This window comes from Budorcas taxicolor, chromosome 16 (genome assembly GCF_023091745.1).
Source record: "Budorcas taxicolor isolate Tak-1 chromosome 16, Takin1.1, whole genome shotgun sequence".
Taxonomy (NCBI): domain Eukaryota; kingdom Metazoa; phylum Chordata; class Mammalia; order Artiodactyla; family Bovidae; genus Budorcas; species Budorcas taxicolor.
Genome location: NC_068925.1, coordinates 21,981,639 through 22,006,320, shown reverse-complemented (window position 1 = coordinate 22,006,320; position 24,682 = coordinate 21,981,639). Strand labels below are relative to the sequence as shown.

The 24,682-nt window shown below is 38.3% G+C and overlaps 1 protein-coding gene across 1 annotated transcript in view; it reads left to right on the top strand.

Moving 5' to 3' along the window:
- The window catches only part of GPATCH2 (G-patch domain containing 2), a 198,495-nt gene that overhangs the window by 110,921 nt on the left and 62,892 nt on the right, over positions 1 to 24,682 (top strand). Inside the window, exon 6 of the mRNA XM_052654097.1 lies at positions 4,118 to 4,185. Within this exon, the coding sequence (XP_052510057.1) occupies positions 4,118 to 4,185 (68 nt within the window). The remainder of the gene's footprint in view (positions 1 to 4,117; positions 4,186 to 24,682) is intronic.

The window sequence follows — 24,682 nt, the reverse complement described above, 5'->3', positions numbered from 1 at the left end:
CCTTATATGGGTTCATGTTGACCTTATGAATTCCGATGGTGGTACCTGTACAGCTACTATTGCGTTTTCATCTAGCACTGCTGTATTGTGATCTTCTGAGGCTGATGAGTCGATTGTAAATAACAATATAAAGACTGAGACCCCTGTGATCTTTTAGCCATATAGTTTATTTCACAGTCTATTAAGGTCAGAAGTTGACACAAACACTATGCTACCCAGAGACCATTCATTCCTATCGAACTTTAATTTTTTTTAATAATTTGCATATAAGCAGAGGTAATGAAAACAAATATGCTTACTTTATTTAGGATTGTAGTCACTATTGATGTAGTAATATTTAACAAATGAATCATAAAATTTCAGAGCATATAGTGTGTTGTTTAAGGTTATTATCAGTAAATATCGGCTAATTATATAAATGATTATCTCAAGAGTTTTAACAAACAACAAGAACTGGATTGTGGAGCTACTGTTTCTCATGAAGAACAGAACACCTGTTTCCTGTCTGGCCTTGTGAAATAAAATCAACTTTTGGTAACAAACTTTACAACATGAGTATCTTATAGGTTATTTAAAGAGTTATGATTTTTAAAAATTTGTCATTTCTTTCTAAGACATTTTTGAAATAACTGGAAGGCATCTTTTTTAAGAGAATAAAGTAATCACCATTCTTGAATGTTTACTGGAAATTAATAATTTGACCTGATATTTTAAGTTGCTTCATTTTATTTTTAGAAAGATTAACCCTGAATTATAACTTTTAGGAAGAATTTTATAAGAATGTTTCTTGATATTTTATAATTCTTTGAAGTAACTACTAATAATCAAATTGTATTAAACACATGTTTTCAAGTTTAAAATACACTGAAACTCTAGGATAGCCTGATTTTCATGAGCTGAATTCTGTACTAAGATCTTATTGTTCAGTCACCAAGTCACGTCTGACTCTGCAACCCTATGGACTACAGCATTCTAGGCTACCCTGTCCCTCACCATCTCCCAGAGTTTGCCCAAGTTTATGTCCATTGAATCAGTGATGCCATCCAACCATGTCATTCTCTGTCACCCTCTTCTCCTTCTGCCTTCAATCTTTCCCAGCATCAAGGTCTTTTCCAGTGAGTCGGGTCTTTGCATGAGGTGGCCAAAGTATCAGAAATTCAGCTTCAGCTTCCAATGAGTATTCAGGGTTAATTTCCTTTAAGACTGACTGGTTTGATCTCCTTGCTGTCCAAGAGACTCAAGAGTCCTCCAGCACTACAGTTGGCAAGTATCAATTCTTCGGCACTCAGCCTTCTTTATGGTGCAGCTTTCACATCCATACATGACTACTGGAAAGACCATAGCCTTGACTATATGGACCTTCGTCAGCAAAGTGTTGTCTTTGCTTTTTAACACACTGTCTAGGTTTGTCATAACTTTTCTTCCAAGAAGCAAGAGTCTTCTAATTTCGTAGCTGCAGTCACCATATGCATGATTTTAGACCCCAAGAAGAGGAAATCTACCACTGTTTCCAACTTTTCCCCTTCTATTTGCCATGAAGTGATGGGACCGGATGTCATAATCTTAGTTTTTTTAATTGAGTTTTAAGCCAGTTTTTTCACTCTCCTTCATCACTCTCATCAAGACGTTCTTTAGTTCCTCTTTGCTTTCTGCCGTTAGAGTGGTATTGTCTGCACGTCTAAGGTTGTTGATATTTCTCCTGGCAATCTTTATTCTGCCTTGTAACTCATCCAGCCCAGCATTTCGCATGATGTGCTCTGTGTATAAGTTAAATAAACAGAGTGACAATAAATAGCTTTGTCATACTCCTTTCTCAATCTCTCTCACCTTTTTGGTAAAGGTGTCTAATCCCTAAAGTAGCAAAAGATTCCCATTATTAGAATATTTTACTCCGGAGGCAGACCAGTGTCATTGACCTGAAAAGATTATCATATATAGATCTCAGTGTTTGTTTCATTTTTAAAAATTCTAAATTATGCCTAGTTGAATATCTTTAAAAGTAAAACCAAAACTGACTTGAAATAATGAAATGGGATATTTACATCTTTTTAAAAGAGGGGCTATGTACTAGGTGAATATGTAGACTCATTTAAATATCTACATTCGCTATTATAAATCTTCTGTGAGTTGTTTACAGCAATTGAATTGCTCTCATAGTTTCTACATATGATTTCTGAGAAATATATAGTATGATTATTTCTGACTAGATTGAAAGCTTACATTTGTATTGTGGTATAAATTAGTTATAAATTCTGTTTTATTGTATTCAGTTGCATTGTTTTTCTTTGGGCAATTTATCACATGGGTGTATGTGAAATTCTTTCATTTATTAAATTTCAGATTATGTATCTCAAGCCAGAGCAAGACTTAAACATTTTTCCATAAGTATAGCTGCAGGTAAACAAGCAATTTTAGCCCTGAAAATAGCTTCTGCTTCTGTCAACATGTTGTTTATTTTTTCTCTGAGATAAAAAGTTCAGTTTTCTGATATTTGTACCAAGATAAAGTCAGTAAACAAGATTAATATAGTGTGGAAAAGGTTGTCAGCAGCCCTGGCAAAGGAAATAAGTTGCCTGTACATAGAACATACTGTAAACTGAATAAAAGTGTCAGGTCCACCCTGAGATAATGTGATCATGAACCTCTAACAAAGCATGACATAGGCACAGTCGGCTTTTCTCATAGCCACGGTGTAGAAAATGGATTACTGCATTCCAGGGTTACCCACTGGAGGAGCATGAAAACCTCATTCTGAGATGAAGGCAGGATGTAGTCCTGGAGTTGAGCCACATGTTTACCTGTGGTGCTCAAACCGTAGGGTTATTAATGTCATCATCTGTGCACATTTGCAGTATTTGCAATTGTTGGAATTTCAGTGTGTGCTGGCATCCCTGTTACCCGAGTGAAAGAAGATGAAATACATTTTTGAAAATGTTCGTTTCTTTTCAGAGGCATTTGTTGCCTCATCATGCCTTTCTGGATTCTGTATGTTAAGTGGCACTCCTATAATTATAGAGGGTTGGGTTTTTTTTGTAATATGATGAAGCATAACGTAAAGCCTTAAGTTGTAACTTTATCTCTTGTCAGTTGTGATTGTGGATTCATTCTTGCATGATGCTATGTTTATGTTCCTGTTGAGAACCCTCTGTTAGATAGAAAAGTTGTGACATGGAAAATAGGAATAGCTTGCATTATCAAAAAAGTTGAACCTTTAATTCTTTATCAGGTTTTTACTTTGATTTAGAAATAAAGGCATAAAATTTTTTCTCTTAAATGAAATCATTGTTCTATGTAAATACACAGATAATTCCTAACTTTATGGGAAAATTATAAAAAGGACTATTCACTGCTCCCTTGACTTAAGTTTTTGTATGCATTTTTTACATACAGTTGATTTATAATGTTGCATTAGTTTCAAGTGTACAGCAAAGTGATTCAGTTATATATATTTATATGTATATATTCTTTTTCATTGTAAGTTATTACAAGATAATAAATATACTTTCCTGTGCTATACAGCAGATCCTTGTTGCTCATCTATTTTATGTAGAGCAGTATTTATGTATTAATTTGTATGCATTTAAGTGTGTGCATTATAATACATGTCATTTACATTTAAGAATTAAATACAAAGATGTTGTTCCTAGGAAATACCATCTTCTCAACACTAATTAAGTAAACCTCTTTTTTTTACATACAATTAAATATATTTGCATTTGTTCTTGCCTGGAGAATCCCAGGGACGGCGGAGCCTGGTGGGCTGCCGTCTGTGGGGTCGCACAGAGTCGGACACGACTGAAGCGACTTAGCAGCAGCAGCAGCAGTATTTGGAAATGAGATTCAGTGATCTAGTTCTTCAGAAAGTTGTTTTTTTCTGCTATAAAGATACTTTTTAAATAGTCTTAAAATTCTAGCAGAGGAACTACGCTAGACTAAAAGAAGTAGCTCATTCTTACCAGGAATTTAATTATACTTTTGGTCCATGCAGTTGTGTCTTAGATTTTGAGAACTGTTACATTCTGCATTTCAGAGTGGATGTCTTCAAATGAAAACATCCCTATTATTCACTGCCTTTTACAGACTCACCTGTGACTGGTTTTGGTTTTAAATCTTTCAGGTGACAACTCCTGGCCCAGTGAGCAACAAGAGAATGGTTCACTTTTCTCCAGATTCTCATCACCACGAGTGAGTGTGCTCTGTATTTGTATAATCTTGCTGGACTACTCTGCATCTTTTTTGGGAGAAATTGGTAACTATTGCTAGTTAAATATACCTTAAAAAAGAGTAATAAACATCATATGCCAATAACAGTAGTCCAGTAGAACCATTTAAATGAAACCCATGGCAGAAATTTAAAGAAAGGTTTTTAAATAGTCACTCTTTTACTTGTGATAAAATTTGAAATTCATGTGTTATTGAAATTCATATATTATCTTAAAGCATTTACACTTTCATTACATTAAGTAGCATCAGGCTCTCACTTCCTTCCTCCCACAGCCCTTTCTAAAGTATTGAAATGAAGAGTGAGTGATTCTTTTTCTCATTAATTCTCTACCCTCTGCTCCTGTCCAGCATGAGCTGTGAAGGAACCAGAATGTATTTTCATTTAACAAAAAAAAAAGAGACTAATTTACTAGATAATTCAAAAAATTAAAGCTTTGGCTTAGTGAGTTTGGACATGAATTTGAGCAAACTCTGGGAGATACCACGGCACAAGTAGCCTGGTGTGCTACACTCCATGGGGTCTCAAAAAGTCGGACTCAACTTAGCGACCGAACAACAACAAATTAGTGAGTTATGGGGTGGCTTTCTAGGTGCTGATTCTGTTTCTAAATATATCTTTGTTGGAAAACCTTAAATAAGTTGTGTATTTTGTCCCAATACCCTATGTCTCCCATGAAGCTGGTTGAACTTGAGAAAGGCCATTAAAGTATGGAATGATATGAATTAATTATTGAATGAGTTTTTTTCTGGAAAACAATTATATTAGTACCCACTAGATCCTATTTTTTTAAATCTACTTTTGTAAAATAGGAGTGTCATTGCTTTATAATATTGTATTAGCTTCTGCTATGCAACAGTGTGAATCGGCTACATGTACACATATATCCCCTCCCTCTTAAATTTTTTAGCTTAATTTATAAATTTTGTTAATATAATTTATGTGATATAAGATTATTTATATAAATTATTTTTATACATTTATTTTTTAGCTTATAATGTCATAATCTTCCCTTTTAATAGCTTATCTTATTCATTTTTTATTATCCTTTAAGACCTTCTCTCTTTTTTTTCCCTCAAACAGAAAAGAAAAATGGATAAAGCATTTTTTAATTTCAAAACAACAACCATTTGTATGTTTTCGTTTCAGTCTTTGTTCTGGTATAAAACCAGTACTCAAGAAAACAGATCTGGAGTTATATTTAAATCAAAGATTACATTTGATAAAAATTTTAAATGCTCTGAGGCCAAACGATCTCTTTATCACCATCATAGCCCGGTACTAGTTACTGAATGAGTGAGGACATGGAAGTTTGTATCTAAAATAGGACAAAATTGGTAATGTCAGTCGAGTGTTTCATCTCAAATTAGCAGGTATGACCCTCATTTATAATATCCTGACATCCTTCCACACCCATCTCCCAGTGGTTCTCAATCAATTAAAAAAGAGTTTCTGGGGATGGAACTTAGATGCCACTGTTTTCAGAGTTTCCCAGGTCATCCCAGTGTGTTTCATTACCATTCTCTCAGCACTCAGGATAATGTCGGTCAATGATTAAAATGGTCTAAAATGGTCATTTTACCACCTTGCACTCTACATGTGACTAGTCTACTTTATTTTAGTAATCTCATTCTGACCTCCTTTTTTCCATATCCTGCTCCATTATTTTAATTAAAACTCCATTATATTATATATGTTTCTTTCTGCCTCTACTCTCTCACTATTTCAGTACACACTACTTACTTCTGCTACTTAATTTCAGTTCTGATCCTTTTATTCCCCTATGAAAACTTCTGGTATTCTTCTTGACAGTAGAGAAACCTTAGCATATGATTAAACACCTTCCGCATTATGGCTCCAGTTTCCCTTCACCTTGTTCCCATTGCCTCTCCCTCGGAACACCCGTGTTCCAGCTGTCTGCCTCTGTTCCCTGAATATAACGTACTCTGCTTCACTGGCTTCTTTCGCCACTGACTTTCTTTGCCCATTTCTTCCTACCCATATCTGTCAAAACCTTATTTGTTATTCAAGGCTGTTTGAAAAACCATTTATTTATAAGATGTACTAGGTGCAAGTAACAGAATGTGAAATTAACACTAGCTCAAACCAAAAGGTTTTTTTTTCCCCATCACATGAAAAGTTAAGAGGAAAAAGGTTCTAGAGTTTGCCACTAACCATAAAGGTATTATCAGGGGCCAGACTGTTTCTCTTTTTCTGTTTCATCATCTGTATTAGTGTACTATTAGGGGTATTGTAACAAAAGGCCACAAACTGGTGGCTTAAAAAACAAATGTATTGCCTCATAGTTATTTTCTTTTTCCATACTTTTTATTTCGTGGCAGAATAACATTCCTCTTGTGTTCTTGTACTCTCCCTTTAATTTTCTATATTAAAAAAATTTTTTTCATGGAAGTATAGGTAACACACAGTGATGTATTCATTTCAGTTATTGAAGAGGCTGTTTTCTCCCATTGTAAACTCTCACCTCCTTTGTGGTAGATTAATCGCCTGTATAAGTGTGGGTTCATTTCTGGGCTCTCTACTCTGTTCCCTTGATTTGTGTAATTTTTTTTGTACTGTACTGTTTTGATTACTATAGCTTTATAGTATAGTTTGAAATCAGGGAGCGTGAATCCTCCAAGGTTTGCTCTTTCTTCCTTAAGAGGGCTTTGACTGCCTCACATTTCTGAAGGCTGGAAGTTCATGATTGAAGCGTCAGCGGGGTTGGCTCCTTCCAAGGGAACCAAGGGAGAATCTGTTCCTTGTTCCTGCTTCGCATGTGGTTGACTGGCAACTTTTGTCATTCCCTGACTTTTCTGCATCACACAGCCTGTGCCTCCCCCTTCCCACAGCCTTTTGCCTGTGCCTGTATTTGGTCCAACTTTCTGCTTTTTGTAATGACACAGATACAGATATATAATAGCATTTTATAAGGTTGTATTGAATTAGGGCCTACCCTAGTGACCTCATCTTAACTTGATTACCTCTGAAAAGACCTGATCTCAAAATAAGATCATGTGTTTTTGTACTGGGGGTTAGGACTCCAACATATCTTTCAGGGGGATGCATTTCAACATAGCCCTCTTCCTGGTCTTTTTCTCTTACATACATATTTACTGCCTCATAGTCTGGAAATGGTTCCACATATCATGTCTGCATTCAAGACAGGAAGAAGGGGAAAGACCTTTCCTCTTTTCAAGCAGCTTTCCTCAAGATGCAAAATTATTTTTCAAAATCACTCACCCACCTTCCCTTAATTCTCATTGGCCAGAACTGGGTTACTAGGTCACCTGTAGTTGCAAGGGAGTTTAGGAATATAGATGTTTAGCAGAGGTTTAAATCAGCCATGATAGGTTACTTGAGTATGGCACATGAAAAAATGGAAGTGAAAGTCTTAGTTGCTTATTCGTGTCCAACTCTTTGGGGCCCCACGAACTGTACCCCACCAGGCTTCTCTGTCCATGGAATTCTCCAGGCAAGAATACTAGAGTAGGTATCCATTCTCTTCTCCAAGGGATATTCCTGACCCAGGGCTTGAACCCAGGTCTCCTGCATTGCAGGCAGATTCTTCCCCATCTGAGCCACCAGGAAGCCGTGTAACAAAGTAAGGATTAGGAGAGGAAACTATCTGTTCGGTAGAGCTAACAAAATTTGTCATATTTAGCTCATTGGCTCACTCTCTTCCTTCCATGCATACATACCGTGTGAAATGCCTTTCTTGCTTTTTCCAAAGAAGACCACTTCAGAGTCTCGTCCAGTTACTTATCTATCTCAAAATCTCATCGAAGTCCTCCAAGTGACATGAAATTTCAATCAGATCTGGCTATGGCTCCTTGTAGTATGTGGTATGTAGTATAAATTAAAGATGCCTGCATACAAAATATAGAATTGCAGAAAATACAGGGTACTTCACAAAAGTTCTAATTTACTGAAGAAAGCACTTAGTACTCAATTTTTGCCACAACACATACATCCAGTTTGGCAAACAGTCCTGATTTGCTTTCTTGGAGGACTTCCTTGTATTTATACTGTACGATCACAGCTGATCTGTCCATTGCAGCAGACACCCTTTAAGGATGCTACACAGTTTTTGCAACACGTTTCTCTTTTTCTTTTCAGCTTTAATGAGGTATAATTTACAAATGAAAACTTGTAAAATATTTAAAATGTACATCATGATAATTATACATACATACATACACATTGTGAAAGAATTCCCACCATCAAACTAATATATCCCAGTTCACATATTTACTTTTTTCTTTTTCCTGGTGAGGACATTTAAGATCTATGGCCTAACTTCAGTCATACAATATTAATTATAGTTGCCATCAGTGTCCATTAGCCCCTCAGGCTTTATTCATCTATAACTGAAAGTTTGTGCCCTTTTATCAGCCTCTCCCTATTTCTTCCACCCTACTCCTCACTCCAGCCCCTCTCAACCACCATTGTAGTCTGTTTCTACAAGTTCATTTTTTTTTGGTAAGATTCCATATATAAATGATATCATGCACCATTTATATTCGTCTGTCTGGCTCATTGCACCTAGCACAATGCCCTCCAGGTTCATCCATGTGATCACAAATGGAATTATTTCCTTTGGTTGTTTCCATGTCTTGGCTATTGTAAATAATGCTACAGTGAACATGAGGGTGCTTATATCTTTTCAAGTTAGTGGGGAAAAAAAATTTGTCAAGCTAATGATTTTGCTTCCTTTGGATAAATACACAGAAGTGGTACTACTGGATGGTATAGTAGTTCTATTTTTTAATTTTTTGAGGAACATTTATATTATTTTCCATAGTGACAGTGCCGGTTGCATTACCACTGTCAATATAAAAGGGTCCCCTTTTCGCCACATCATCACCAGCATTTGTTTTTCTTGTCTTTCTGAGGATAGCATCTTAACAAGTGTGAAATGTTCTTATTATGGTTTTGACCTACAGTCCCCTGATGATTAGTGATGTTGAACACCTTTTCATGTACCCATTGGTCATTTGTTTGCCTTATTTGGAAAAAACATCTATTCAAATTCTTTGCCCATTTTTTAATTGTGTAATTTGGGGGTTTTTTTGCTACTAAGTTGTGTGACTTCCCTGTGTTGTTTATCTTGGATATTAACCTTTTATCAGATGTGAAAGTGAAGTGGAAGTGTTAGTTGCTCAGTCATGTTTGACTCTTTGCAATCTCATGGACTGTAGCCTACCAGGCTCCTCTGTCCATGGGATTCTCTAACCAAGAGTAGTGGAGTGGGTTGCCATTCTTTTCTCCAGGGGATTTTCCCAACCCAGGGATCGAACCTGGGTCTCCTGCATTGCAGGCAGATTCCTCACCGTCTGAGCCATCAGGGAAGCCCATTATCAAATATATGATTGCAACTATTTTCTCCCGTGAAGTAGGCTGCCTTTTCATTTTGTTGATGCTCTCTTTGCTGTCATAGAAGCTTTTTAGTTAGATGTAATCCCACTAGTTTATTTTTACTTTTGTTGCCTTTTCTTTTGGGGTTAAATTTAAAAAATCATGGCCAAGACCAATGTCAAGGAGATTACCCCCCTATGTTTTCTTTCAGAAATCTTAGAATTTAAGTTTTATGTTAGAGTCTTTAATCCATTTTGAGTGTTTTTTGTGTATGGTGTAAGACAGAGGCCCCATTTCATTCTTTTGCAGACGGCTGTCAGTTTTCCTACCACCACTTATTGTAGAGACAGTCCTTTTTTCATTTTATATTTTTAGCTTCTTGTCGTAAATAACTTGATTATATATTCATGAATTTATTTCTAGGCTCTCTATTCTGTTCCATTGATCTATACGTCTGTTTTTAACCGATATCATACTGTTTTGATTGCTATAATTTTTGTGTATATATATATATATATATTCTGTTTGTATAGTTTGAAAATAGTTTCAAATCAGGACATGTGATAGCTTCAACTTTGTCCTTCTTTATTAAGATTACTTTGTATATTTAGGGTTTTTTGTGGTTCCACAAATATTTTAGGATTTTTTTTTCTTCCTATGAAAAATGCCATTAGAATTTTTACGATTCTCTTCAATCTGTGGATTGTATGGATATCTGTGCATAGTATAGATATTTTAGCAATATTAATTATTCCTACTCATGAATACAAAATCTCTTTCCATTTACTTGTGTCTTCTTCCATCTCTTCTATCAGTGTTTTATAGTTTGGGGTGTGTAAAAGTTTCACCTCTTTGATTAAACTTATTCCTAAATGTTTTATTCTTTTTGATTCTGCTGTACATGGGACTGTTCATAGCTTCTTTCTCTGATACTTCGTTGTTAGTGTATCCAAACACAGCCAATTTATGTATACTGATTTTGTGTCCTATAACTTTACTGAACTTGTTCATTTGTTCTACTAGCTTTTTAGTGGAGTGTTTAGGATATTCTGTATGTAGTAGCAAGTCATCTGCAAAGACAATTTTACCTTCTTTTCTGATATGGATGCTTTTACTTTTTTTTTCTTGCCTGATTTCTCTGTCTAGGATCTCCTATATATGTGTTAAATAGAAGTGGCAAGAGTAAGTAGGCATTCTTGTCTTTTTCCTAATCTTAGAGGCAAAACTTTCAGCTTTTTACCATTGACTGTGATATTAGCTTTGGACTTATCATATATGGTCTTTACCAGGTTGTAGTACATTCCTTCAGAGAAGGCAATGGCACCCCACTCCAGTACTCTTGGCTGGAAAATCCATGGACAGAGGAGCCTGGTGGGCTGCAGTCCATGGGGTCGCTAAGAGTCAGGCACGACTGAGCGACTTCACTTTCACTTTTCACTTTCATGCATTGGAGAAGGAAATGGCAACCCACTCCAGTGTTCTTGCCTGGAGAATCCCAGGGACGGGGGAGCCTGGTGGGCTGCAGTCCATGGGGTCGCACAGAGTCGGATACGACTGAAGTGACTTAGCAGCAGTACATTCCTTCTATTTGTTGAGCATTTTTATCATTAAAAGGTGTTGAATTCTATCATATGCTTTTTCTGCATCTATTAAGATAATCATGACTTTTATTCTTCATTTTGTTAATTTGATGTATCACATTTATTGATTAGCAGTTATTAATTTTTTGGATGGTTTTTGACTACTGTTCAAGCTCCTCCCTAGTTATTAATCTTTTCTAATTTTCTATTTTTTCATGATTTCAGTTTGGTAAAGTGTGTGTTTCTAGGAATTTTTTCCATTCTTCTAGGTTATCTGATTTCTTGGAGTATAATTGGTTATAGTATTTTCTTATGATCCTTAGTATTTGTTGTGCAATCAGTTCTAATGGCTCCTCTTTCGTTTCTGATTTTACTTATTTGATGCTTATTGATGATAGCTTTCTAATAAAATTTTATTTTTATGTTTAGTATTATCAAAATATATTTACGTTTGTTCAGTTAATTGTGTACCGACGAGACTAGTCTCGTGTAGGAGATGGTCTTGGTTGTCTCACAAATCTTTGTGATTAGCCAAGCCACCATCTTTGTTCTCGGTGGTTCCCAGTAATTGAGGGTGTGCCAAGATCATCAGTGTCCAAAAGGGAAGGATTACAGGCAGCACCTCAGATGCAGGCTGATTATAAGCCAGACTCTCAGTCAGCAACTGGGAAAGTATGTAGCTAAGCCCCTTCAATGGAGAAATAAAAATGGATGTTTTGCCTGCTCCCTCCGCACTCACCTTGAGGGGACGCTGTTTTGCCTGCTCCCTCTGCACTCATCTTGAGGGGACACTGTTCTGCCATAAATGGACATGGTTCCTGTGCCTGTTTAAAAACTGCTCCTTTGTTTGCTGTGGTCCTGTGGACCAGTGAATGCAAGCCCCGTTGGCTGACAGAACCAGGAAATCCAGGGGTCTGTCTCTTGGGTGGCAAGTACAAAAGCAGGGCACCGGACCTGTGTACAAATTCCTTCCAGAGAGGTGCTGGCGGCCTGTTTATATTGTTGCAGTGAGCAGGAGTGAGAAAGCAGAGGAAGTGCCCACCACTCCCTGAACTCTGAGGAGGCTCACAGCCAGCCCCTAGATGCATGCTAAATTACATTCTAGAACCTCAGACAGCAGCTTATAAAGTGTGCAGTCAGAACTGTTCCAGGAAAAGACTGGGAGATGGACATTTCTGCTCCCTGTGGGCTAAGCCTTGAGGGATAGCCGCAGCGAGTGCTCACGTGACCATGAAGAACTGCTTCTTTCTTTGCTACATACCTTTGACTCTCAGAACTGGATGCTTTGGGTGGAAGTCTTAAAATTGCCTCTCTTCCCCTTTAGAAAAAAAAAAAAGATGCCCTCTCAGTTCTAATTTTATTTTGGCACATTGCCCCGAGGTTTAAAATCCTCTTGGGTTCCAAACAGGGGGTCATTCATATTGTACTGATATTGATGTTGACAGATTAAATCAAATGAGTAAGTCACAAAGCTTAATGTAATTTAACTAGATAGTTTCTAATTCTTTGTTTTCAGCATCTGGTCGATGATTTAAAATACCCCTGAATCTTGAAATCATTGTGTGATATTTTTAGGCATAAAACTCTGAAGGAGTTCAATAATCAAGTGATGGTTTTAACCGAATTCCTTTTATTTTATTTCCATTTACCAATTTGTGTGAACAAGATTTCTGAGCACTCAAGGTATTAAAAATATCAATATAATTGATGCCAAAGTAATATTCATCAATGGGTACATGAATAAATTTGGGAAAAAGCTTATTAATGATAGCTTTCTAATAAAATTTTATATTTATGTTTACTATTATCAAAATATATTTATGTTCATTTGGTTAATTGTGTACTAATGATAACTTTCTCAGATCTTAAGTAATTGATGGTTATCAACTAATAGCAATTATTATTAGCTTGACTAACTTATAAACTTCTTAAAATTTTTGTTCCAGTATTATAATCACAAATCTTTAAGAAAATGTTATAGGTGTGTGTGTGTATATATGTGTATGTGCGTGTGTGTATATATGTATATATACGTGTGTGTATGTATATGTGTATATATATATGTATATATATACACACACACATACACAGACGTGTATGTGTGTGTGTATTCCCTGAAGAAGGGAATGGCTACCCACTCCAGTACTCTTCCTTGGAGAATTCCATTGACAGAGAAGCCTGGCAGACTATAGTACATACGATTGCAAAGAGTCGGACACAACTGAGCACGCAAAAGAGCCAGATACGACCTAGAAGTTCAGTACTCAGGCAAATATATATGTGTGTGTGTGTGTGTTTATAGATATACACACAAATTTTTCTTGCAGAATACTATGATAGGGTAACTAATAGAAGGCTTTCAAGCATAAAATTATATTACATTAGGATATACTTCTGTGAGGGAGTGAATTGGAAATTCAAGGAATTGCAGGAGAAAATTAAACCATGTAAAATTTTCAACTTTTAAAGAAATGCCTGTCCTAGTATCTTTTTTTAATGGATTGATGGCTGGTATAAAAAGCACAGTGATATTTAGATTCCAGTGTATATATTCAAAGAGTGGTACAATTATTTGACTTTAAAATATCAATATATATATGTAATATAAAATGAATCCTTTACAAATATTTAGATTACAGTGAAAATTTTAGATGTCTGCATAAAATATGCAAGCAGAAGATATTTTCATAACTGTTTCAGGCACTATGTGCTCAAAAATGGTTGAAGATCACTCTTTTGGAGACCCCTGTCAGGAAAAAATAACAAAATATCCTACAAATAATGGTTTAAACAGGTAGCTGTTTAGTATACTGACATAATCAGAAATCTGGAATTAGAAAATTCTAAAGCTACTGAGGAGGCCATAACAGTATCTGCTACAATATCCTTCAGGAAATCTTTTTTTTTTCCCCCCTCAAATTCCCACCAGCAATTCTCAGCACCTTCTCTATTTTGCCTTTAGGTCTTTATTTCTACTGGATTATAATATTTGTTACAGTATTTTCTAGACTGTAGTTATTATATGCATATAATTGCTTTAACGGACCATGAATTTGCTAAGGATAGAAGCTTTTTCTTTTTCTTAAATTTCTCAAAATATACAACACAATGCACACATCGAAAGTCATTGGCTCGGGCCTTCCCTGGTGGTGCAGTGGTTAAAAATCCACCTTGCAGTGCAGAAGTCACAGGTTCGATCTCTGATCAAGGAACTAAGATCCCACATGTGGTGGAGCATCTAAGCCTGCACACCCCAGCTAGAGAGAGCCCATGTACCACTGCGAAAGATCTCACATGATGCAATGAAGATACCGTGTGCAGCAGCTAGGACCCAGTGCGGCCCAGACCCAATGCAGCCAAAAAAATAATAAATAAATTAAAAAATCATTGGCTGGGTGACCGAGGTTATCAAGTTCCACTACTGCCTAGTAATGAAGAGACAACCCCATTCCCTCCCTGGCGCTTGCACCGGGCATAGGGAAAGCATAGGCGAACTGTGGTTTCGGGTAGTCCTACTACACTCTCCTCAGAGCTGTAGGAACCACCTGAAAATAGTCCGCTAAAATCGCCTTTAGAAACTTCTTACTGGATCGGTCCAGTTCAGTTCAGTCACTCAGTCGTGTCCAACTCTTTGCGACCCCATGAATCGCAGCACGCCAGGCCTCCCTGTCCATCACCAACTCCCAGAGTTCACTCAGACTCATGTCCATCGAGTCCGTGATGCCATCCAGCCATCTCATCCTCGGTCGTCCCCTTCTCCTCCTGCCCCCAATCCCTCCCAGCATCAGAGTCTTTTCCAGTGAGTCAACTCTTCGCATGAGGTGGCCAAAGTACTGGACTTTCAGCTTCAGCATCATTCCTTCCAAAGAAATCCCAGGGCTGATCTCCTTCAGAATGGACTGGTTGGATCTCCTTGCAGGCCAAGGGACTCTCAAGAGTCTTCTCCAACACCACAGTTCAAATGCATCAATTCTTTGGCTCTCAGCTTTCTTCACAGTCCAACTCTCACATCCGTACATGACCACTGGAAAAACCATAGCCTTGACTAGACGGACCTTTGTTGGCAAAGTAATGTCTCTGCTTTTGAATATACTATCTAGGTTGGTCATAACTTTTCTTCCAAGGAGTAAGCGTCTTTTAATTTCATGGCTGCAATCACCATCTGCAGTGATTTTGAAGCCCAGAAAAATAAAGTCTGACACTGTTTCCCCATCTGTTTTCCATGAAGTGATGGGACCAGATGCCATGATCTTCGTTTTCTGAATGTTGAGTTTTAAGCCAACTTTTTCACTCTCCTCTTTCACTTTCATAAGAGGCTTTTTAGTTCCTCTTCACTTTCTGCCATAAGGGTGGTGTCATCTGCCTATCTGAGGTTATTAATATTTCTCCCGGAAATCTTGATTCCAGCTTGTGTTTCTTCCAGCCCGTGCTTCTTCCAGCCCAGCATTTCTAATGATGTACTCTGCATAGAAGTTAAATAAGCAGGGTGACAATATGCAGCCTTGACGTACTCCTTTTCCTATTTGGAACCAGTCTGTTGTTCCATGTCCAGTTCTAACTGTTGCTTCCTGACCTGCATATAGGTTTCTCAAGAGGCAGGTCAGGTGGTCTGGTATTCCCATCTCTCTCAGAATTTTCCACAGTTTATTGTGATCCACACAGTCAAAGGCTTTGGCATAGTCAATAAAGCAGAAATAGATGGTTTTTCTGGAACTCTCTTGTTTTTTCCATGATCCAGTGGATGTTGGCAATTTGATCTTTGGTTTCTCTGCCTTTTCTAAAACCAGCCTGAACATCAGGAAGTTCACAGTTCACGTATTGCTGAAGCCTGGCTTGGAGAATTTTGAGCATTACTTTACTAGCATGTGAGATGAGTGCAATTGTGCGGTAGTTTGAGCATTCTTTGGCATTGTGTTTCTTTGGGATTGGAATGAAAACTGACCTTTTCCAGTCCTGTGGCCACTGCTGAGTTTTCCAAATTTGCTGGCATATTGTCTAACTCAGTGAAACTAAGCCATGCCCATGGGGCCAAGACGGGTGAGTCATGGTGGAGAGGTCTTACTGGATAGTAGGCAACAATTACGACTTTCAGTTGATGACTCCTCTAACTCAGTATTTGTTTTGTTTTGGAAGATGAACTACAGGAAACCATCTGATATAGGAATCCTCAAAATTTTACTTCATAGAATTTCAACAATTTTATTTAGAATAAATGTGGAGAAATACTTTACAGGTTCTAATGCAATAGCATTTAGGAATTTTCGGTACCAGTGATCGCATAGTTAATAAAGTTTGGTGTAGGGGACTTTGGAAATATCAAATCTAAGAAACAGAGCTGCTGAGCTAGGGAACAGAAAGGGATAGTTTTTTAGTTTGTTTGTTTTTTTTTATTTTTATTGGAGTATATTTGCTTTACAATGTTTTGTTAGTATCTTCCGTATAGCAAAGTGAGTCAGCTATACGTATACATACGTCCCTTCCTTTTTCGGATTTCTTTCCCGTTTAGATCACCACAGAGCATTGAGTAGAGTTCCCTGGTTATGCAGCAGGTTCTCATTAGTTATCTATTTTATACATAGCAGTGTATGGTTTTAAAGTTAAAAGAACAGTCCCCAGCATGAGACTCTGTGGAAAAACTCACCTCACTGGAAGTTTTCAGTGCAGTATATGAGAATAGTAGAGGTAAGTCATTAAAATTTGAATAGTTTCCAGAAAGATATTTTACACAAATTTCAGGTATAAAATAAGATTACTTGTAGAAATCTGATGAACAGCTAGTTTTGCTGCACATATGTTAGTTAGATTATGGAGTCTTGGTTTTAAAGGTAAACTCACATGTGCTCTGTAGAGATATTAAAAAGCCTTATAGAGTGTCATAATTATGAAAATTATTATTTCCACTATGCTACTTGTTTTGTGTGCTATGCTTAGTTGCTCAGTCATGTCCAACTCTTTGTGACCCTCTACCAGGCTCCTCTGTCCATGGGATTCTCCAGGGTAGAATACTAGAGAGGGTTCCCGTGCCCTCCTCCAGGGGATCTTCCCAACCAAAGGATCGAACCCAGGTCTCCCACATTGCAGACGGGTTCTTTACCATCTGAGCCACCAGGGAAGCCCCTACTACTTGTTTTATATTCCATCTAATCATTGTTTCCATGAAGCATGTACTTCTGTGTTGAAAGTCCAGGTGTTAGTAATACACGATAATGTGTGTGCATTCATTCTCTCGGTAATGTCTGATTCTCTGCAACTCCGTGGACTGTAGTCCACCAGGTTCCTCTGTCCGTGGAATTCTTTAGGCAAGAATTTTGGAGTGGGTTGCCATTTCCTCCTCCAGGGGATGTTCCCCACCCAGGGATCGAACCCAGGTCTCCTGTGTCTCCTGCATTGCAGGCAGATTCTCCACTGCTGAGCCACTGGGGAAGCCAATCAGTTCAGTTCAGTTCAGTTCAGTTCAGTCGCTCATTCGTGTCTGACTCTTTGCGACCCCATGAATCACAGCACGTCAGGCCTCCCTGTCCATCACCAACCCCCGGAGTTCACTCAGACTCACATCCATCAAGTCCGTGATGCCATCCAGCCATCTCATCCTGGGTCGTCCCCTGCTCCTCCTGCCCCCAATCCCTCCCAGCATCAGGGTCTTTTCCAATGAGTCAACTCTTCACACGAGGTGGCCAAAGTACTAGAGCTTCAGCTTTAGCATCATTCCTTCCAAAGAAATCCCAGAGCTGATCTCCTTCAGAATGGACTCGTTGGCTCTCCTTTTAGTCCAAGGGACTCTCAAGAGTCTTCTCCAACACCACAGTTCAAAAGCATCAATTCTTCAGCGCTCAGCCTTCTTCACAGTCCAACTCTCACATCCATACACGACCACTGGGAAAACCATAGCCTTGACTAGACGGACCTCAGTCGGCTAAGTAATGTCTCTGCTTTTGAATATGCTATCTAGGTTGCTCATAACTTTTCTTCCAAGGAGTAAGCATCTTTTAATTTCATGGCTGCAATCACCATCTGCAGTGATTTTGGAGCCCAACAAAATAAAGTCTGACACTGTTTCCACTGTTTCCCCATCTATTTCCCATGAAGTGATGGGACCAGATGCCATGATCTTCATTTTCTGAATGTTGAGCTTAAGCCAACTTTTTCACTCTCCTCTTTCACTTTCATCAAGAGGCTTTTTAGCTCCTCTTCACTTTCTGCCATAAGGATGGTGTCATCTGCATATCTGAGGTGATTGATATTTCTCCCAGCAATCTTGATTCCAGCTTGTGTTTCTTCCAGTCCAGCACTTCTCATGATGTACTCTGCATATAAGTTAAATAAGCAGGGTGACAATATACAGCCTTGACACACTCCTTTTCCTATTTGGAACCAATCTGTTGTTCCATGTCCAGTATATGATAAGTTTCTTTTAATTAAAAATATAATGCATACAAATGAAATATTCATTAAAATAACTATGGAGAGGTACAGGAAATGTGACAAGAATCTCAGTCTGATTAAAGGAGAGAAATTAGTCTCTAATGTCTGAGTAAAAATAGCATGCTAACTTTGAAATTCACATTTAATTATTGGTTTGGCTTTTTGAAGATACAAGTATAAAAATCTGCAAAACAAAAATCAATTTATGACTACCTAGTTTTAAAAAAATATTTAAGGTATCAAATGGATTACTTTTTATTCACTCCATTTTCCTTTATATACTGACTATAAGTGGTCCAGAATTTTTTTCTTTCCAATATTTTTCTAATTATTTATGAGATACTTGTTTTTAAATTGAGTAATATAATTTATTACTTGATTTTTACATTGATACTTATATTTTGCAGTTATTTTGTTTGGAAGTCTAGGAAATTTGTGTGAGAAACTGTGTGTAAATCCAAACTTACTTTAAATGCACACAAGTAACTGCTTACAATCCTATGATAAATTCCTTTATAAAGCAGATATTCAGCCTTTATATTATCTTCTGTGTAAATATCGAGTTTGCTTAAAGTAAGATTTGCCCAGATTAAAGGTTAGGGTCACTGGGAATACATTTACATACATTTACAGTTTGTAATTTAGCATCTATGTCTCTATGGCGAAAGTAGCTTCAACTTTAGATTGTGATAAATAAAACAGACTGGATCAATTCCTCTTCTGTTTTGCTGTGATTCCCTTGGAATCTTGCTATGTCAAGGACATTCTTAAGTGAAATTGGCTTTTTTTGGCGGGGGGGGCCTTGAAAGTTCATGGCAGTGAGGAATGCAAAGACCACTAGTTCAGTATTCTGGGGACCTCCTCTCTCTCCAAACCAAGACCAGACTTCTCTCTGCTGCCCAGGGCTGCATAGAATCCACTTTGAAGACAACACTTTGAGAATCACAGGCAGAGATAGAACCAAAAGCACCAAATTTCATGTGTCATACTAGGTCGTGTGTGACGGTCCTGTGGAACTCCCTGTCAGTGTCTTCTACATTGACACATGTGCCTTGGTCTTTTGGCATCCTCAGTTATAGTTGCTACGAAGATGTAGTTCTTACCTAGCCCTGTGGCTTCTTCTTAATACTCTCTCTTCTCACCTTTATTTTTATTTCCATTTCTTGACCCATGAAACCCTATTAAAGGATATTGAGTTAGGAGTTTGACTGACATTTCTTCTTCCTCATTCCTAAACACCCCTAAACATGAATATATTATACACTTCTCCATACTTAAGAGTCTCTTCAGTAAAATAGTGATGGTTCACAGGGAAGATGTTCATTGTAGATTATATACACTTCCAAAGCTAGTTCAAATTTTCAATGATAACCTATTTATACTAGTGCTATCCTATAGAACTTTTTGCAGTAATGGAAATGTTCGGTATCTGCACTGCTGGTTATGGTAGCCACTCAACATGTGTGTCTAGAGCCCTTGAAATGTGGCTACTACAACTGAGGAACCTAATTTTTCATGTTAATTTAAATAGCCATATATGACTAATATCCATATTATTATGTAGTCACTAAATCATGTCCAACTCTTTTACAACTGCATGAACGGTAGCCCACCAGGCTCCTCTGTCCATGGGATTTCCCAAGCAAGGATACTGGAGTGGTTTGCCATTTCCTCTTCCAGGGGAGTCTTCTTGACCCAGGGATCGAACCCAAGTCTCCTGCATTGGCAAGCAGATTCTTTACCACTGAGCCACCTGGGGAGCCCCAGTATCCATACTAGAGAGCACAGATTTAGACCATGATGTGTACATGGCGCACTAAGCATAAAATTATGCTGCTGAGTCAAAAAATAGAAACTCTATAAAAAGTAGAAACTCTAAAAATAAAAATCTGTATTATAAACTGCTATAGCTCTTTCCTTCTGAAAAGCACGTTTTTAGGAGAAGACAGAATTTGAAGTTGGTTTTGTCCTTTTGCATATTATTTGACTTCTCACAAAACCCTATACATTTCTGCTACTTGTGGTTCAATGCTGTAGGTGGGGGCAAGGGATTAAGTGAGAAAGAATTAGTGTGGGACACTACATCTACAGAGATTTTAGTTCAAAAAACCTTGTTCCCTAAAGCTTTATTATCTACTTCTTACTTAAAAGGAAAACAAAAAAATAAAACCCCCTTGTACTCCACAGTTACCGACCACATTGCTCTACTAAAAAGAAAGCTGTATAGAGGGCTCCATAGGTGATGGCTGTTCACATTATCAACAGGGTGGTTGTTGTTTTTCAGTCACTTAGTTATGTCCAACTCTTTGTGACCCTGTGGACTGCAGCACGTCAGGCCCCCCTGTCTCTCAGCATGGTAGGTGAGGATTAAATGAAATCACATGTACCAGGCTTAGTTCTTAGGCATGCCCCAAATGCATCCATGTCCCAGAGGGAGAATAGAGCCCGGAAACCACACTTAGCCCCTCAGAATCTTGAAAACAGACAGACGGTGCAGCCCTGATCACCCTGGCAGTCGATCAGTTTCACTCTTTTGTGCCCCTTCCTCCCAGGTGTCTCTTTCACTGTTAACCCCCTCGTAAGTCTCCTTGGGAATCTTGGCTCCAGTGAAATAGCTCCTCTATAACATCTTCCTCTTTCATGCCCTTCATTTCCTCTGCTGTCTTTATATAAATATGACTCTTTGGCTTTCAAGGACACTATTTCCTCTATATTTCCTGTTTTGCTCATGTTTTCACTAAAAAATTAAGTAACTTTTATGTTTCATGAGGACATTAATAAAGAGGAAAAAAGGAAACAGAACAAAAGAGAAAGACTTCCCTTCCCCCAAATTATAACTGAAGGCAGTGAAGGAGAATGGTGGTTAAGAATATAGGACATGCAAGGAAACCAGAATAGAAAGAGACATGTGTACCCCAAGGTTCATCGCAGCACTGTTTACAATAGCTAAGACATGCAAGCAACCTAGATGTCCATCAGCAGACAAATGGATAAGGAAGCTGTGGTCCATATACACAATGGAATATTGCTCAGCTATTAGAAAGTACACATTTGAGTCAGTTCTAATGAGGTGGATGAAACTGGAGCCTATTACACAGAGTGAAGTAAGTCAGAAAGAGAAACACCAAGACAGTCTATTAACGCATATATATAGAATTTAGAAAGATGGTAACGACAATCCTATATGCAAGGCAGCAAGAGAGACACAGATGTAAAGAACAGACTTTTGGACTATGTGGGAGAAGGCGAAAGTGGGGTGATTTGAGAGAATAGCATTAAGCATGTATATTGCCATATGTAAAATAGATGACCAGTGCAAGTTTGATGCATGAAGCAGGGCCCTCAAAGCCGGTGCTCTGGTTCAACCCAGAGAGATGGGGTGGGGAGGGTAGTGGAAGGGAGGGGGCGTTCAGGATGAGGGGACATGTGTGCACCCGTGGCTGATTCATGTCAATATATGGCAAAAATCATCACAGTATTGTAATTATCCTGCAATTAAAATAAAGTAATTAATTAAGAAAAAAATAATACAGGGTGTGGAATTGGACAGACTTAGAAGGCAATGGCAACCCACTCCAGTACTCTTGCCTGGAAAATCCCATGGACGAAGGAGCCTGGTGGGCTGCAGTCATGGGGTCGCTAAGAGTCGGACACGACTGAGCAACTTCACTTTCACTTTTCACTTTCATGCACTGGAGAAGGAAATGGCAACCCATTCCAGTGTTCTTGCCTGGAGAATCCCACGGATGGGAAAGCCTGGTGGGCTGCCGTCTAAGGGGTCGCATAGAGTCGGACACGACTGAAGTGACTGAGCAGCCGCAGCAGCAGTCCCAATCTTGACTCCAGCCAGCTCTGTGACCTTGAATAGCACTATAATTCTTCCATAAGGTTGTGAGGTTTGAATGAGATAATCTTCGTATGACCATTAGCATGGTTCCCCATACATATCTGACAGTTATTATGATATTTTCTTATCACAGCCTAGTATTCATCCAACTCTTCTCTTTTCTTATGCTCACTGTCCTCATACTGTAATAAAGATTGCGTTCCAAAACCCCTCCATTTTCTGCATCGTCCTCCTGGAGGCTCCCTATTCTTTCATATTTATTCCGTGTCCTTTATTATATCATTTCCAGTCTCCTCACTGTGTATTCATTTTCTATGCTGCTTAACAAATTACCACCAACTTAGTGACTCAAAGAATACCCATTTACTGGCTCACAGTTCTCTTGACTACTGTAATCAAGACTGTGTGTTGACAGAACAGTACACAAATAAATCAACTTAAGAGAATAGAGAACCCAGCAATAAACCCACTCTAATAGCAGTATGCTCAACTGATTCTTTAAAAAAGTATAAAATCAATTCAATGGAGGAAGAAAAGCTTTTCATCAAAATTAAAACTTTTGTTCTGTAAAGCACCCTATTAATAAGATGAAAATATAAGCCACACACTGGGAGAAAGTATTTGCAAATCACACATCTGAAAACGGCAGAGCTCAGCTGGGTGCCCTGCTCGGTGTCTGATAAGGCTGAAGTCACAGCATGCATCAGCTATGTTGTCATTTAGAGGCTTTTTAAAAAGGAATCCACTTCCAAGTTCTTGAAGGTTGTTCGCAGAATGCAGTTCCCTGCAGTTGTACTACTGAAGTCCTCGTTTTCTTGCTGATGACATGTCAGCCAGTGATCTCTCTCAGTTCCTGGAGGCTCCTTTCAGGTCCTGAGAACATGGTCCTTCGACTACAAAGCCAACTGTGGAGAATCTTCTTCATGTTGAAACTCTCATATTTTGATTCTTTCACCAGGAAGAGTTCAGTCCCTTCAAAGAATCACCTGCTTAGCTTAAGCCCACCAAGAATGAATGATCTCCCTTCCTTAAAGCCAGTTGTCTCATAATACACACCCTAATTCTAGCACTGACTATCCCATCATATGCATGGGTCCTTTCTACACTCAAACAGAGCAAGCTGTACAAGGGTTTGGATCACTGGGAGTCCTCTTAGAATTCTGCCTGCCATCCTGCTTCATAAACTGCTAACCTTGGATGAATCAGTCCATCTACCCACTGCCATAGCTCCTCCACTGAGCACTGCTGAATAAAATCACAAAATTATATGATTTGTTGCTACACAGATATATTTTAAAAATCTTGAACAGTAGATCTTTCAGCAGTGCTTTCACGTGACCTTCCATAATTCTGTTGTCCCCAAAAAGTTAGTCTATGTCCTGTCACCAAGTCCCTGTAATAAGCTGCCCACATCCTCTCTCCCGCCCCGAGAACTTGACTTTGTCTTCAACTTTCCAAAGCAAGGCTATTAGTTCACAAATTGGGATGAACTTATCCAAATCAGGTGGCCAGAGTATTGGAGCTTCAGCTTCAGCATCAATCCTTCCAATGAAGAAAAGCCAACTCATCTGAAAAGACCCTAATGCTGGGAAAGACTGAAGGCAAAAAGAGAAGAGGGCAGCAGAGGATGAGATGGTTAGCTAGCATCACCGACTCAGTGGACATGAGAAAACTCCAAGAGATAGTGAAGGACAAGGAAGCCTGACGTGCTGCAGTCCATGGAGTTGCAAAGGGTCAGATACGAGTTAGCTACTGAACAACAACAACAATCCAAATATACCTTCTTTGGCTCTCCTTTTTCTTAGTATTAGAGGAAAAGAGCTTTCCTCTGTCCGGGGCTGATTCCAGCATCTCTGTTTTTTGATTGGAAGAAGTTTTGGGGTTTTTTTCCTTCCAATAGCTTCTTTTCTTATATACTACATTTTTAAACCTCTTCTTTCCATTTCTTTCTGATCTCTCATACTTTGAAAGCCTACCTTCTAGATAGAGTGAATTATCCTATGCCCACTTCACTTCTTCACATCCCATTTCTTTTACATCCAGCACTTCCTGGAAACTTTTTTGGGAAAGATCACCAGTACATAGCAAAGGTCACCAAAAACTAGCAAAGGAAGAAAAACAGGTTAACTCTCAACGCTGGGAGGAGCAAAAAGAAAAATTCAGCCGCAGAAAGTGTTCATGTAGTCGTAATATCTGTACTCACTATTGGCTAATCAAATGTGGTGTTCATAACTTGAAATAGAGGATTGGGAG